This window comes from Pseudonaja textilis, chromosome 8, assembly GCF_049901715.1.
Source record: "Pseudonaja textilis isolate UNSWEBS1 chromosome 8, rPseTex1.2, whole genome shotgun sequence".
NCBI classification, from domain to species: Eukaryota; Metazoa; Chordata; class Lepidosauria; order Squamata; family Elapidae; genus Pseudonaja; species Pseudonaja textilis.
The window spans coordinates 12888913-12903011 of NC_141997.1; the positions used below are offsets into that span (position 1 = coordinate 12888913).

Genomic DNA, 14099 nt, shown 5'->3' on the forward strand with positions numbered 1-14099 from the left:
AGTGCATTGTATAAAATGAAACTATATTCATGGTAAATAAAATAAGACATATAATGGTGAGCAATTCATTTGAGAGTAAACATTCCATCCTCATCATATAAGAGCAAAGTTTATATGACACATTGTTGTAGACTCCCTTAATGTATATCTTTTAAAAATTGTACTTAAGATTAACAGAGATGATAACTTCTCTCTTTGTGTTGGTATTATTTTACAGATCCTGTTATCTCAAAAATATTGGCAAAACCAGAGAATCTTTCTGCTTCTTTCATTGTTCAGGACATTAATATTACAGGCCACTTTTCCTGGAAAATATCAAAAACAAATCTTCACCAACCAATGACAGGATTTCAAGTCACTTGGGCAGAAGTCACTACAGAAAGCAGGCAAAACAGCTTACCAAACAGCATTATCTCCCAATCACAAATATTGCCAGTAGTAAGTACCTCTTCAGTGGGGGAGGCGGATATATAGGAGGGAAGAAGTTGAGTTGATTGATGACACTGAATGCCTCAAATATATTTCTTTTACTTCAAATAACTGTTTACATTTCCTTTTAGGATCACCATATGTTGACAGTACCCAACCTAAGACCATCAACTCTTTACCGTTTAGAAGTTCAAGTGTTAACCACAAGTGGTGAAGGACCAGCTGCAATAAAATCATTTCAAACACCCAATTTAGTGATATCACCACAGAGTGAGTGTTGACACACTACAATAACTTATTCTGATGCATGCATCTCTCTCTTTCTTATATGGAACTTAATACATTATGAGTATTTTTAGACATACTCTTCTCCATCTGACCTAACAGCCTGAACATAGTCTTTGATTTATTTAGGATAAAAGATGCTTAATAATTCATCTGAAATTAGCAGTGAGATTGGTCTGAAATGGCTGCTTAGCTCAACTTTGATTTACCTTGTTTACAGTCTTTCTTATTAATGGATTAAATCTTAAATTATATTTTCAACAAAGGAAAGTTGGTAAATCTATCTAGAACAGAATCCAGAATTTAATCAACAGGTGCATTCCAAATCTTTACTTTCTGTCATATCTGGCTTTCTTATAGTTCTCTGGATGTTATATTGAATGTTTATCCTTTGCACTCAAGAATCTCAAAAACTTCCATCTTGGAATGTTTCTAAAATTTTGTATGCTGCAAAACATTAGTTTTAGGATTTTTTTATGTGATGGTGTGGGCCTATTTTCAAGCTGTCTGCCATCTTCAAGTAAGTTTTGGACAAAGGAAGCAGCAACTTTTTTAAAAAAGAAAAGAGTTTTTATTTTTTAAAACACAAACATACACATAAAAAACATAAAACCATCTTCCATTTTATATCCATACAGTGTGTCAGTTGGTTACAAATCTTTTGTGCTATCCTTTTGTAATCATTACTCCTAGTTTATATCAATTTTCACATTCTCAAACTAACATATGCTTATATATTTATCAGTTATTAATCATCCATTATTAAACTATTTATTCCATCATTTTATACAAGATATTCCAGATTTTATCTTAAAATTTATGTTATACTTTCAACCAATGGTTATATATGTCTATATTATGTTTTATATCAATCTATTAAATTTCTCTCACAGAATTATCTAGTCTATTACATTACCATGTCTTTTTGTCCAACCATTGATAAAACAAATCGCATATCATATAAAATTGTTTATCTTCTTGTTCTCTAATTTCAAATGTCAGTTTACTCATTTCAGCACTGTCCATAATTTTCTTAATAACTTCCTCCTGCATATTTTATCATTTTTCGAATTCTTAGCAAATACAATCCTAGCCGCTGTTAATACATTTACAATCAAATATTTCAACTCTTTGTTGTATATTTCCAGTATAATTCCCAATAAAAAGATATCTGGTTAAAAGTCTATATGTTGTTTTATCATTTTTTCCAACCATGTGTGGATTTTAGTCCAATATTTCTTTGCGTCCAAGCATGTCCACCACATATGGTAATATGAACCAGATATCTGATGACATTTCCAACATTTATCCGATTTATTCTTAAACATTCTCACAAGTCTCACTGGGGGTAGATGCCATTTGTAAAACATCTTATACAAATTTTCTTTATATGCAGTTGACATTGTCATTTTTATAATTTTGAGACCACAATTTTTGCCATTTTTCTAAATCAATCCCGTATCCAAAAATTTTCCCCCAAGCAATCATCATTTCGTTAACTTGTTCCTCCTCCAATTTAAATTCTAATAAGTGACCATAAAGTTTTTTAATTACCTTTTCATCAGTACCCATCAAAATTTTATCTAAATCAGTCAACTTATCATAAATTCCTTCTGCTTTAACATCTTTGTCAAATATAGATTGTATCTGCAAATATGAAAACCAGTTCATTTTTACACCTTGTTCTTCCAATGCTTGAATAGATTTAAGTTCACCCTTTTCATTCAATATCTCACCATATCTAACTGTTTGTTCCTTTTTATATATTATTGGATAAGAAAAAGCTTCAATGGTAGATATCCATAACAGAATTTTTAAATAATATTGTCTTTTTATCTTCTCCCAATTCAAAAACAATGCCTCTCGAATGTAATGTCTTCTAAAATACTCCTGTGTTTTTAGTTCCCTTATACCAAAGGAAGGCATGCCATCCCAACAGCAAGTCATGCCCTTCTAAGGGCAATAGTCTGTTGTTCCTTAATGTTATCCATTCCTTTACCCCCGTCACCTGGTAATACAACTCCCAGTTAGGCAAGGCAAACCCTCCTCTTATTCTTGCATCTTGTAACAGTTTTTATTCTTGCTTTTTTGCCCCGCCAAATATATTTCAGCACAATTCTATTTAAGTCTTCAAAAAACTCTTTCCCTAGTCAGATTGGAATTGTCTGGAATAAATATAAAATTCTAGGCAATACATTCATCTTAATTGTAGATATTCTCCCAATCAATGATAATTGTAAGTTTCTCCATTTTGTCAAATCTGTCGCTATCTGTTGTTTGAGTTTAAGATAATTATCCTCCTTCAGTGTGCTACATCTTGGTGTGATATTCATCTCTAAATACTTAACCTTGTTTGTGACCTTTATTTCTAAAACTTCTTCCAACTCTTTCTTTCATCTTACTAACATATTCTTTGTTAATATCTTTGTTTTACCTTTGTTTATTTTCAAACCTGCTACTTTTCCACATTCTTCTATTTTTTCTATTAATTTAGGTGCTGTTTCTGATGGGCCTTCTAATATAAATACCAGGTCATCTGCAAAAGCTTGCAATTTATACTCTTCCTTTTTGATTTTCTTTCCTTTTATTTCTTTTTCTTCTCTAATATTCCTATTCAACACTTCCAATGTTAACACAAACAGCAGGGGTGACAGAGGACAACCTTGCCTTGTCCCTTTTCTTATATCTATAGATTCTGTTAGTTCTCCATTTAACATAACCTTTGCAGTTTGCAGTTCATAGTATATCATTTCAATGGCTTGAATGATTTTTTTTACCAAAGCCCATTTGTTCCAATTGCAATAATATAAATCATCAACTCACATTGTCAAAGGCTTTTTGTGCATCTAAAAACATCAAAGCCATTTGCTTCTTAGGATGTGCCACATAGTATTCCAGAGTATCCAAAATAATTCTCACATTGTCTTTGATTTGTCTCTTTGCAGGAATCCATTTTGATCAATATGGATAAAGTTATTTAAATACCTTTTTAGTCTTTCTGCCAAAATTTAAGCAAAAATTTTATAATCTGAATTTAATAGGGATATAGGTCTATAATTTGTAACTTGCTGCAGGTCTGTATCCTCCTTCAGAATAAGAGTAATATATGCTTCTGTCCATGTTTTGGGTATTCTTTTCTTTAACATAACTTCATTCATAACTTCTAATAGGTGAAGATTCAATATTTCCTGGAAAGTCTTGTAAAATTCCACTGGTAAGCCATCTGGACCCGGTGCTTTTCCAATATTCTGTTTTTTTAAGGCTTCTGTTAATTCCATCATTGTTATATTCCCTTCTAGCATTGTTTTGGTATCTTTAGGTATCAGAGGTAAATTCACTTTCTGTAAACATTGCTTAACTTTTTCTTCTTGAATATCCTCTTGAAAATACAATTTCCCATAGTAATCTTGTATAATTTTTTTCTTCTCCTCATTTCCATAGCAAGCATGTCCTTCTTCATTTATTAGTTGGCTAATCCTTCTTGATTCTCTCTCCTTACTCAGTTTATAGGCTATCCATCTGCCTGGTTTATTTGCATCTTCAAAGTAATTCTGTTTTGCATTTTTAATTTTTTGTGCTAGTTCCTCTTTTTTGCATTAGTCACATTTTATGTTTAATTATATCCATTCTATTTTTAATGTCTTTTTTTGCGGGGACTTCTGTAAATCTTTTTTCAATTTTTTATTATCATCCTCCAATATTTTGAAAGTCTTTTTCTGTTTTATATTTCTTTTCATTGTATAGTCTATTATCAAGCCTCTTGTGTAGGCCTTCATCATGTCCCAGAGGTTCTGTAGAGATGTATCCTCTTTTCTATTTTCTTTAAAAAAGAAAGCAAGTTCTTTCTCTATTTTCTATTTAACGTCTTTTTCTTTTAATATTGTATTATTTAAGGTCCATTTGGATCTCCTCTTATGTCCTTTCCAAGTAACTGTTACTGGATTATGGTCTGCCCAAGTGCTTGTTTCTATATCAGTCTCTCATATGTTGGCCAGTAAGTCTGCTGACATCCATATCATGTCTATTCTAGACCATGAAGCATGTCTGTTTGAGTAAAAAGTGTATTGCTTACTCTCCACATTTCTCTCTTTCCATGCATCTTTTAAGTTGAATTCTTCTGTTATTCTAAAGAAAGATTTTGGTAATATCTTTTTAACTTTCTTTGTTGATTTCTGCATTTTGTAGTCCAACCAATCCTTAACTATTCCATTAAGATCTCCCATCATACAAATATTAACATAGTCCAGTTCAATTATTTTCATATGTAATTTCCTGTAAAATTCTTCTTAGTTATCATTTGGAGCATAAATTGCAATTAGAAGTGTTTTGACATTATTGTCCATTATTTCCACCATCAAAATCCTTCCATCATCATCTGTGTAAATTAATTCTGCCAAAATTGTGTCTTTAATATATAAAACCACACCTCTGTTTTTAGATTGTGCCAGCAATGTAAATAATTTCCCTAATTTTTTTTGTTTCAGTATATATTCATTTTTTTTAATATGTACTTCTTGTAAGCAAATTATATCAAATTTTAATTTCTCTAATTTATGAAATACTTTCCTTCTTTTGGTAGCCAAATTAAGTCCATTTATGTTAATCGTAATCAATTTTCTTTCATCCATGTTAGGCTTTGTGAGGGGTTTTTATTGCTCTAGTAGGTCTTAATTCTCGTTGCTCTCTGGGTACACCACCTACTGCATTTTCTTCTTTCTCTTTTTCGATTACTGCTATACACTCCTCTTGGAATTCAATTAGTGACTCTTCCTTTCTAGCTTCTTCCTCCTTTCCTCTGAAATATTCTAAGTAGAATAGCTCAGCTTTTTCAACTGTGTCACTTCTGTGTCTTCGTTCCTGCCAGGTGAACAAGAGGCCTTTTGGCATCAGCCATCTGTAATTTACTCTTCTTTTAAATAACACTCTGGTCAAAAATAAATATTCTTTTCTCATCTCTCTTACTCTTCTTGGTACCTGTTTCAGCACCACAATTTCTTTATCTTTGTACTTTAAAGTTTTCTCTCTTGCCACCTGCAGTATCTGTGTCTTAATAATCTTAATAATAATTTTAGTGAATCTGATATGAACTTCTCTTGGTGGTCTATTTCTCATTGCGTATCTTGTATAGACACGGAACACTTCATCTTCTCTTTGGTTATCTCTAACGCTTCTGCCAGTATTTCTGTCATTATTTCAGCAAGATTTCCACCTTTTTCTTCTTCTACATTTTGAAATCTTAAGTAGAATTCTGATATGTCAATTTCCCATCCTAATGGTTCACATCTGCCCTTCTCGACATTGCTCAATTGAGTATTAATATCTCCAATTTTCTTGTCCCTTTGTGTATCATCTTCTTCAATTTTTTAAAATCTATTTTCATATTGCATCATCATCTGTTGAATATTTTCTACTTTCTCATCTGTCTTTTCAATTCTTTGCTCAATATTCTCCATTCTCTTTTCAATCTTCTGATTCCTTGCATAATCATCTGTAATGTCACTTCCTTCTCTTTCTCCTGTTGTAAAATTATCTGTATTGTCCGTTGACTTCCAGATGGTGAAGAGGCTATTGGTATTGAGGAAGGTGGTGCTGTTGTCTTTCTGCTCATCTTGTAGTGCTTAGCTGTAGAGAGGGAGAAAGAAAAAAGAAAAAAAAAGGAGTACAGGCAGGCAATTGCCACTCCAAAAAAGAAAAAGGGAAAAAAAAAATCTTCAGGCACTTATGTACCTTAATCCAATTATTTCTCTTAATAAAAGAGAGAAAAAGAAGAGTTTCTGGACTAGAAGATTAAAATCCAAATATAAAAATCCAACTTGGGGGGGAGAGTAAAAACGGAGATGGAAAATAACCTAAAGTTAAGCCACCCACTGCCCCTGAGTGTCCAAGGTTCTTTAATAAATCAACTCAATGTTTTTGGTTCCAGTATTTTCAAGGTCACTTCAATCTTCTTTTTTTCAACTTCAGCTCGAAGCTCTAATTATTTAATTTCACAGATGGACACCTGTATAAACAATCTGCCATGCTCATCCCACTATTTTTTTTAGTGCAAAGCTCAGAGTCCTTGAGTACAGCACAAGTACATAAACAAACTGAGGAAAGAAAGAAACAGTATGTCCAAGCCTCTAAATGACAGCGCTACTTTTTTTTCCCTTCACTTTCACTCCCCGCTCATGTATCCAATACCAGAAACCAAAATAGAAAATGGAATCCTTCTTTTTGAAAAAAAAAATAAAACTCAAATCCAAAAGAAGAGTCTTAATCAAAACAGACTCAAAAAATTGTTAAAAAAAATAAGAATAAAAACAAAAATGGAAAATTTAAAAGAAACCAGTCCAGTTTAAAATTCAGTAACTTTACCCAATTCAAATTTCCAATAAAAGGGGAAAAGAAAAAAAAACTTTCACTTTAACTAGCTTAATTTTGCCGCTTAAACTCCTTCCTCTTCACTTTTAATTTCACTTTAAATCTTTCAGGATGATCTCTTCAAGCAATAATAAGTAAAAGTTCATCTAACCAAAGTGACACATTTTCCTTCAATCTCTTCCGTTCTGGAGCTGTCCCAGCTTCAGCAACTTGAATGGCTGCCTCTCCGCTGCCGGCAAAAGGGCTCTTCCTAGATCAACCAGGGACTTGCGATGTCCCTGGAATCGACAGGATGTGCCCTAATCAATCACCATTTCTACGGGATGGTTTAGGTCAGTCGGGACCATCCAGCAGTGGAGATATCGATGGTGATCTTGGAGGATCAAGATTGCGCATTGTACCACTGCGATGCCAGATCCCAGAGCAGAAAGCAGCCATGTTGAGAGGGCAATAAGTACTTCCATTTGCTATGCATGATCAGACAATATTACATAACTGGCAGTCTCTCCAAAGCTTCAGGGAGGAGTCTTTGGTAATCCTGTTTGGAATTTCTGGGACCTAAACTTTCTTCACAGAGCCATAGCCATAGCCTCTTTTTTTGATACACTAGCAAATATAGGAATCTGAAAGTTTTATGGGTTAATATGAAATCAGTTCATAATTATTATAGCTATTCATGTGATTTATTAAGCATTCAAATTCTATTCATGATGCTAATAAGAAATGTCTGATTTTCCAAGTTAAATGATTACTTCAACTTGCCAAATATTACATCAAAACAGTTAATAACCTAGACCACAATACTCATGAGGGTACGTGTTGGTTTCATTTGAGATATGGGCCAAATAGGTATATTTAATTCATATTATTAATAGATTATTTCCTTGTTATTTATAATAGGCATGATAAAAACAAAGAGATCTAAGGTGTGTAATTCTGTTTTGCCAGATAAGAACATGAAGAGTTGATGTTGGGGAATTGCCAGCTAGGTTGAAGGAGGGTCAAGTGAGTGCCGAGTTTGGAATCATTGTGCAGCTGCAAGTGAGGGCCTAGTTTGAGCCTAGTTTGCAAGTGAGGGTCAAGTGAGGGCCTAGTTTGGAATTGTTCTGCAGCTGCAAGTGGCATAATCATGACCCCCTCCAAAATCCATGAAGCCTTATCTAGTTGTTGTCAGGGAAAGAGAAGCAGTCTGGTGAGTTTCTTGGGGCATAGATGATAAACAGTAAAGTTACATCCTGAGGCTATTCACAACTGGTTCTAGTTGCTTTCACCCGAAATTTTAAGGCAATGGTAAGCAGTATTGGAAAATATGTTCATAATCAGAAAATAAGAATTTCTATTGCATATGGATGGCCATGTGAGGGGAAGAAAGAAAGGATGGTAATACTAAAAACGATTTCACTTCACTGATGATCACAATTATTTGGGATGTAGCAATTGCTGTCAAATCTTCTGCATGTTTAGAAAAGGGTAGCGAGAAAAAAAGCACTTATTCAAGGTTATTCAATCCTATAAACTTAATAGACTAGGCTAAGTCTAATAAACTCAGAATTATGTGCTTTCTCAAGAATTATCTAAATCAAACAAAAACATCGTCTTGGTTCTTTAAAACATCTATTTGATCCTTGTCCAACACAATTGGTCAAGGCTAACCAGAAGGTGACCTGTTGTTGGTCTCATGGCAGAACTGGGTATCTCCTTCCTTGGTATCTCTAAGCCACTTTCAATGGCATTGATCCCAGTAATTCTCTGGGCCAGCTACAAGATTTGGATGTGAAGGCATCATTTTGCATCAGTTCTCATTCTTTCTTTATGACTAGTTTCTATAGTGTTTTATGGGATGAAGACATAGAGTCTACATACCTTCACTTGTGAGTGAGCTTTTTTCTTGTCGTATGTTGTCTTAGGGATACTCATGATCCCTTTTGATCTTTATACCTTTTCGTATTTTTAACTTTAAGCCATCTGGGTTTTTTTGGGAGACAGGCAGCCCATAAATTGTATGTATGTATGTATGTATGTATTTAAAATAATATAAATAAATACAAAGAGTGACTCTTGAAGAATCAGATTTATAGGGAATAGGTAAGGAATATCAAATAATTCACAGTTTGGAGTTTTGTGGTGGGATGCGGTTGAACAAAATATTTAATTGATTTACTTCTGAAGCTAATAGAAGTTACAGGACTACAGAATAATATTGTTTTGGCCAGAAAAATAACAATGTTATACTGTCGTAGGACAAACCTGTAGGGATTTAAAGATTACCAACAACTGATAATTATGAACTAGGGTTATAGTATTCTTTTTCTTTCTAGGACCTCATATGAAGCATCACCATCCACGACACTACAAATCACCCCCTGAAAAATACTAAATTGCCATAAATTATTAACCAGCTGGAAAAAGATGCAAAGAAGTTCTTGAAAGACGACCCGAAAAATGCATCTTTATTGGGTTATGGAATGAGCTATTGTTTTAATAAATGTTTATCGAATATGAATTGTGTATAAATCTGTATGAAATGGATTGAAAAAAGCATGTTTGAACTAATTTTGGGATATAGTACAGAGTATAATGCAAAGATCAGCTGTATTCATATTATCAGAGCATTCATCATCTATGAAAATGTAAATATTTTCATATATATCATTATAGCAATTACCTGTTACTGTAGCATATGCTACATGACATCCTGCTTTATCACTTCCCATTAATATCTTTACATAGCTTTTTAAATAGATTTAAACCATCCATTTAAACCTAAGTTATCTGTGGCTGATACAGGAAAAACATAACAATCCCTGTCCATTTCATGATATATGATATACATGGCCTAATAATATCTATTTAGTAACTGAGTAGAATTTCAATATTTTACCTAATTTGCTTTCAGAAATCCCATTAAATGGACAAAGATTCATGTCCATTTGATGAAGAAACATTATCTTGTTTCCATGAAGTAGACACATTAACTTTTGAGGGTTTCATTAAGGAGGGATTATTTTTCCTAAGTTATGAAGAAAAATGATCAAACTGTTGTTGTTTTTTCCAGAGGTTTTTCATACTGGGAACTGAAACCAAATGGAGTACTTAAAGCAACACTACAACACTAATTGAAATGTAAATAAGTCTGTCTTATAGCTACTAGTATCATTAAATACTTCACAAAATTAATGAATTTAAGTTAGGGTTGAGGTTAAGTTCTTTGAACTAGACTTTTACTTTAGAAGAAGTTTGTCATGTGAGATGTAGGGCCTTTTTACACCTAGGAGCTGCAAGATGTTCCATGACATTTTGAAATATAGGAAGCTAACACAGTTTTCCAGCATTTCTTCTGGACTACTCTTTTCCATTATCACTTTCCACTCTCATTACCAGGAATTGCCTCATGCTAGTTCTTGGGAGTCTCCCTTCTCATCTGTTGCCACCATCTTGGTATATCATAGTAACATTAACAAGTAGCTTTCTTGGTTTATGCAAATAATGGCCTATTATAAGGCTGGGGTGGTAGTGGAAATGAATGCTGGTAAGGGCAGAATGATGGAAGAATAGCAGATGAGATTTTTGTACATTCCCACAAAAAAACTCCAACTGGCAAAATGTAAGTTCTATAGAAAAAGCAATTGATACTACAAAGTTATGTCAGAAAGGAAGATAAACTAGACATTTTATAGTTACCCTTTCAGTACTTGGCCACCAATAAAGATACGTTTGTCCATCCAACAATATATACACTGTATATCCCTCCCAGAAGGAGCTTGTTTTTCATTTCACTACAGGAATATCTTTGTGCAAATAGAAGGATCTTTATCTGATTATTCAGGTAAACTGAATCCTCATACAGGGAGAAGATTGCAGGGCACGTGTTGACCAAGTTCATGATATCAGAGTTATTTTATTAAATAATAAAATATTGACAGCATCAATTGAATTAAGCTAAATCTGAAAATTTCCTGTATCTTTACTTTAAACAAAACTTTATTGAATGACATAATGAAGTATAGGAAACTTCATGGACACACTTAATTTAACTAAACTGTAACCACGTGTTTTAAACAATACAGTTTTAGATCACACTTCAGATTTAATTTTCTTTTGTCTTGTTCATTAGAAAAAAATTAGCATCCTCTATTCTTAGAGGGACATATCTCTCCATTACATGCTTTGATTTATATCAAGTGAAAGGAAAAACAATGCTGTCCATAACCACTGCAGTAGAAAATTAAAGGGTAGAGATACTTTTTTGCATACATGTTTAATCTATAACAATACATAATTGTCATAAATAAGATTAAGAATATCCCTCTTTTTAAAGGAAAAGAAAAAGGTCAAATGTTTTTGAAGAGCATATAGGAAATCAGACAACAATGTCTTTGAATTATTTCAGAAAATTTATGGTTCTTGTGAGCATACTGTATGTTCAACAAGCTTGTATATGCAGATACAATTAAGAGAAGATTTGCACATATTCTTTACTTGCTACATCTGTAAAGACTTGCATGCATAAAATATGCTTAAGGGTATACAGTATGGACTGGTTTTCATTCAGATAATGGAAACCAACAATGAAAAGACATTTTTAAAAAAGTTCAAGTTATCAAGAGGTAGTCTGTGTATTCACTTTCAATGTTTTTATTTGTCTAATTTCAAAAAAACAACTCCCCACAACAATTTTATTCAAACAAAAATTTGATCCAAATAAAGCCAGTTTGACTTTAGGTGTTCACGGTATGCTTTATAAATTAGTTCAGTGTTTTCAATGACTTGATTGCTTAAAAAGCAGAAATTGCCAAATGCTGCCAACACGATAGTGTTCGGTGCAATCTGTTTCTTCATTCAGTTGAAAACAATTGTTATATATGTGTGTGGGAAATATATTGAAAAAAGCTGTTAATCTGTTTCTGTTAATCAGATTTCAAGAACAATTGTATTGAAAACACTAAGATTTATCAAACTATATTAGTTCTCTTTTATGCAAGAACAGGATTTAATTACAAATAAATCTTCAAAAAATGTAAGAATGGAAGTTAGTAACTTCTATTTTATTTCCTCTTATTTTTAAAAAGGGCATATAAAAGTTGTGATAACTTATTTATTTTAGATCGCATTACTTTTATGTTATTTGTCTTGAATTTGTTAAGTATTCTTAAATCTCTGATTAATACCTGTGGGACATATAAATGTCATATAAGTTGTACATTGTACTCCAGATACACACTTTTAATGGTTGCATTATTTTTTAAGACTTCAATTTTTTTGTTTTTTGTTTTTAAAGGAAATTAATGCTTCCAGGTATTGTTGGATCTATAGGTTTTGCATGCCAAAAATCATAATTCAGTTAGAGACATGAATTGTATGACTGTTTACCTCTATATAGTGGTAAGGTACTATTTAAAAAATAATTAATAGATTATATGTAAAAATACTCCTCCCTTTTATGTAATTATATTGTAGCATAAAGAAAACACAGCCACATGTTTGCTAACTCAGCTGACTGAAAAATTACATTTTTATAACAGTCATTTAAAAGTCAGTATTTATTTATGTAATACAAAATAATTAATTCTGTGTCATGTTATTTTGGCCAATGTTTCTTGTAAAACATTTTGTAAAATAAATTGTAAATACTCTGGTTGGTTGATCTTCATATTTAGATTTTGTACATAAGTTGAATTAATAAACGATCATATAGTTATATAGACTCATAATTATCATCTTTGTTGGGATTGCTTTGTATAATAATTATCTTTTACACAAAGTGATTTAGTCCATGATAGATTTGCTGACATTTAATCAGGGTTTTCAAACCATAATCAATACACTTCATAGGAAACACTTAGCCTGAATCAAATACATACATACAATAATACATCAATGTTTTTCCTACTTGGCAACTTGCTGACTGGCAAATTCTGGGACTTGGAAGTCCATACATTCTTAAAGTTGCCAAGTTTGCAAAACATGGATGATATATAAATCTAGCTGGTGGTTCCGGTCCACTCCAAAACTTATCAGGAACAATAGCTATGCATGCCAAACCTCAGTCAGGTATATGAATCAGAAGAAAAGAGGAGAATTTATGGCTTTCTTCTTGGGTTTCTATATAATTTACTGAAAAACTGCAGTAGGACTACATATGGGAGCTTAAACTAATGAATCAGGAATTTTTTAACCTGAACCCTCGAAATTGGCACTATTTGTTTCTATAGTTCAGTATTATTTGGGGAAAACATAAGTAGCTTCCATTGCACGTTTGTGTAACATTGTACATAAGTGCTTTCATCCAAATCCAATGGCAGATCAATGTAGAGCTGGGGTAATTAATTCCCTTTCATTGGCTAAATACAAGTTATAAAAAGAGGCAAATAGCTATCCCTTATAGAACTGAATTGAATTCTTTATTGGCCAAGTGTGATTGGACACACAAGGAATTTGTCTTGGTGCAAATGCTTTCAGTGTACATAAAAGAAAAGATACATTCATCAAGAGTCAGCTGTTTGTGGTGAAAGAATTCAGGACTTGGTTATAGTTTTAGCCTGCATATATCTCCCTATTCTCTGGAATTTAGCATTGCTGTTTCTTGGATATAACCTACAGGTCTCAGCAAATTACTTCTGTTTGTAAACATACTATACTTGTACAAACTGAAAAAGAAAGAAAAAGAAACAAGAAAAAGCTTCACACCCTTGGATTCTCTTTGTACTTTGAACATCTATTGTGCCTAAGAATTGTATTTGGTGCTGATGTGGGGAAAAACCAAAACACTCATTAAAGTTTTTCTCATGGTATTCAAGGCAACTTGGACAGTTTTAGTTTTGTTTCTTTAATGGAATATTGTGATGAGTTCATACAATAAATGTGACTCTTTAGAAAAACTGTTCAAATAAATATATTCCCTTATACAGTCTAGATAATTTATAGGAATTTTTACACACTTGCCTGTGGAGCAGACTTCCAGTACTCTGTTCTTAGGTTTCCGCAGTAGCTTATTAATGATTTTTTTGAGTACAAAAACATAA

At 32.6% G+C, this 14099-nt stretch overlaps 1 protein-coding gene across 2 annotated transcripts in view; it reads left to right on the forward strand.

Moving 5' to 3' along the window:
- Positions 1 to 12775, forward strand: part of ANOS1 (anosmin 1) — an 83919-nt gene extending 71144 nt beyond the window's left edge. For both annotated transcript variants that reach the window (XM_087938360.1, XM_087938361.1), the window contains exons 12-14: positions 218 to 438; positions 561 to 699; positions 9396 to 12775. In XM_087938360.1, coding sequence (XP_087794486.1) covers positions 218 to 438; positions 561 to 699; positions 9396 to 9454 — 419 coding nt within the window. In that variant the 3' untranslated portion in view covers positions 9455 to 12775. The remainder of the gene's footprint in view (positions 1 to 217; positions 439 to 560; positions 700 to 9395) is intronic.
- The last annotated feature ends 1324 nt before the right edge of the window (positions 12776 to 14099 follow it).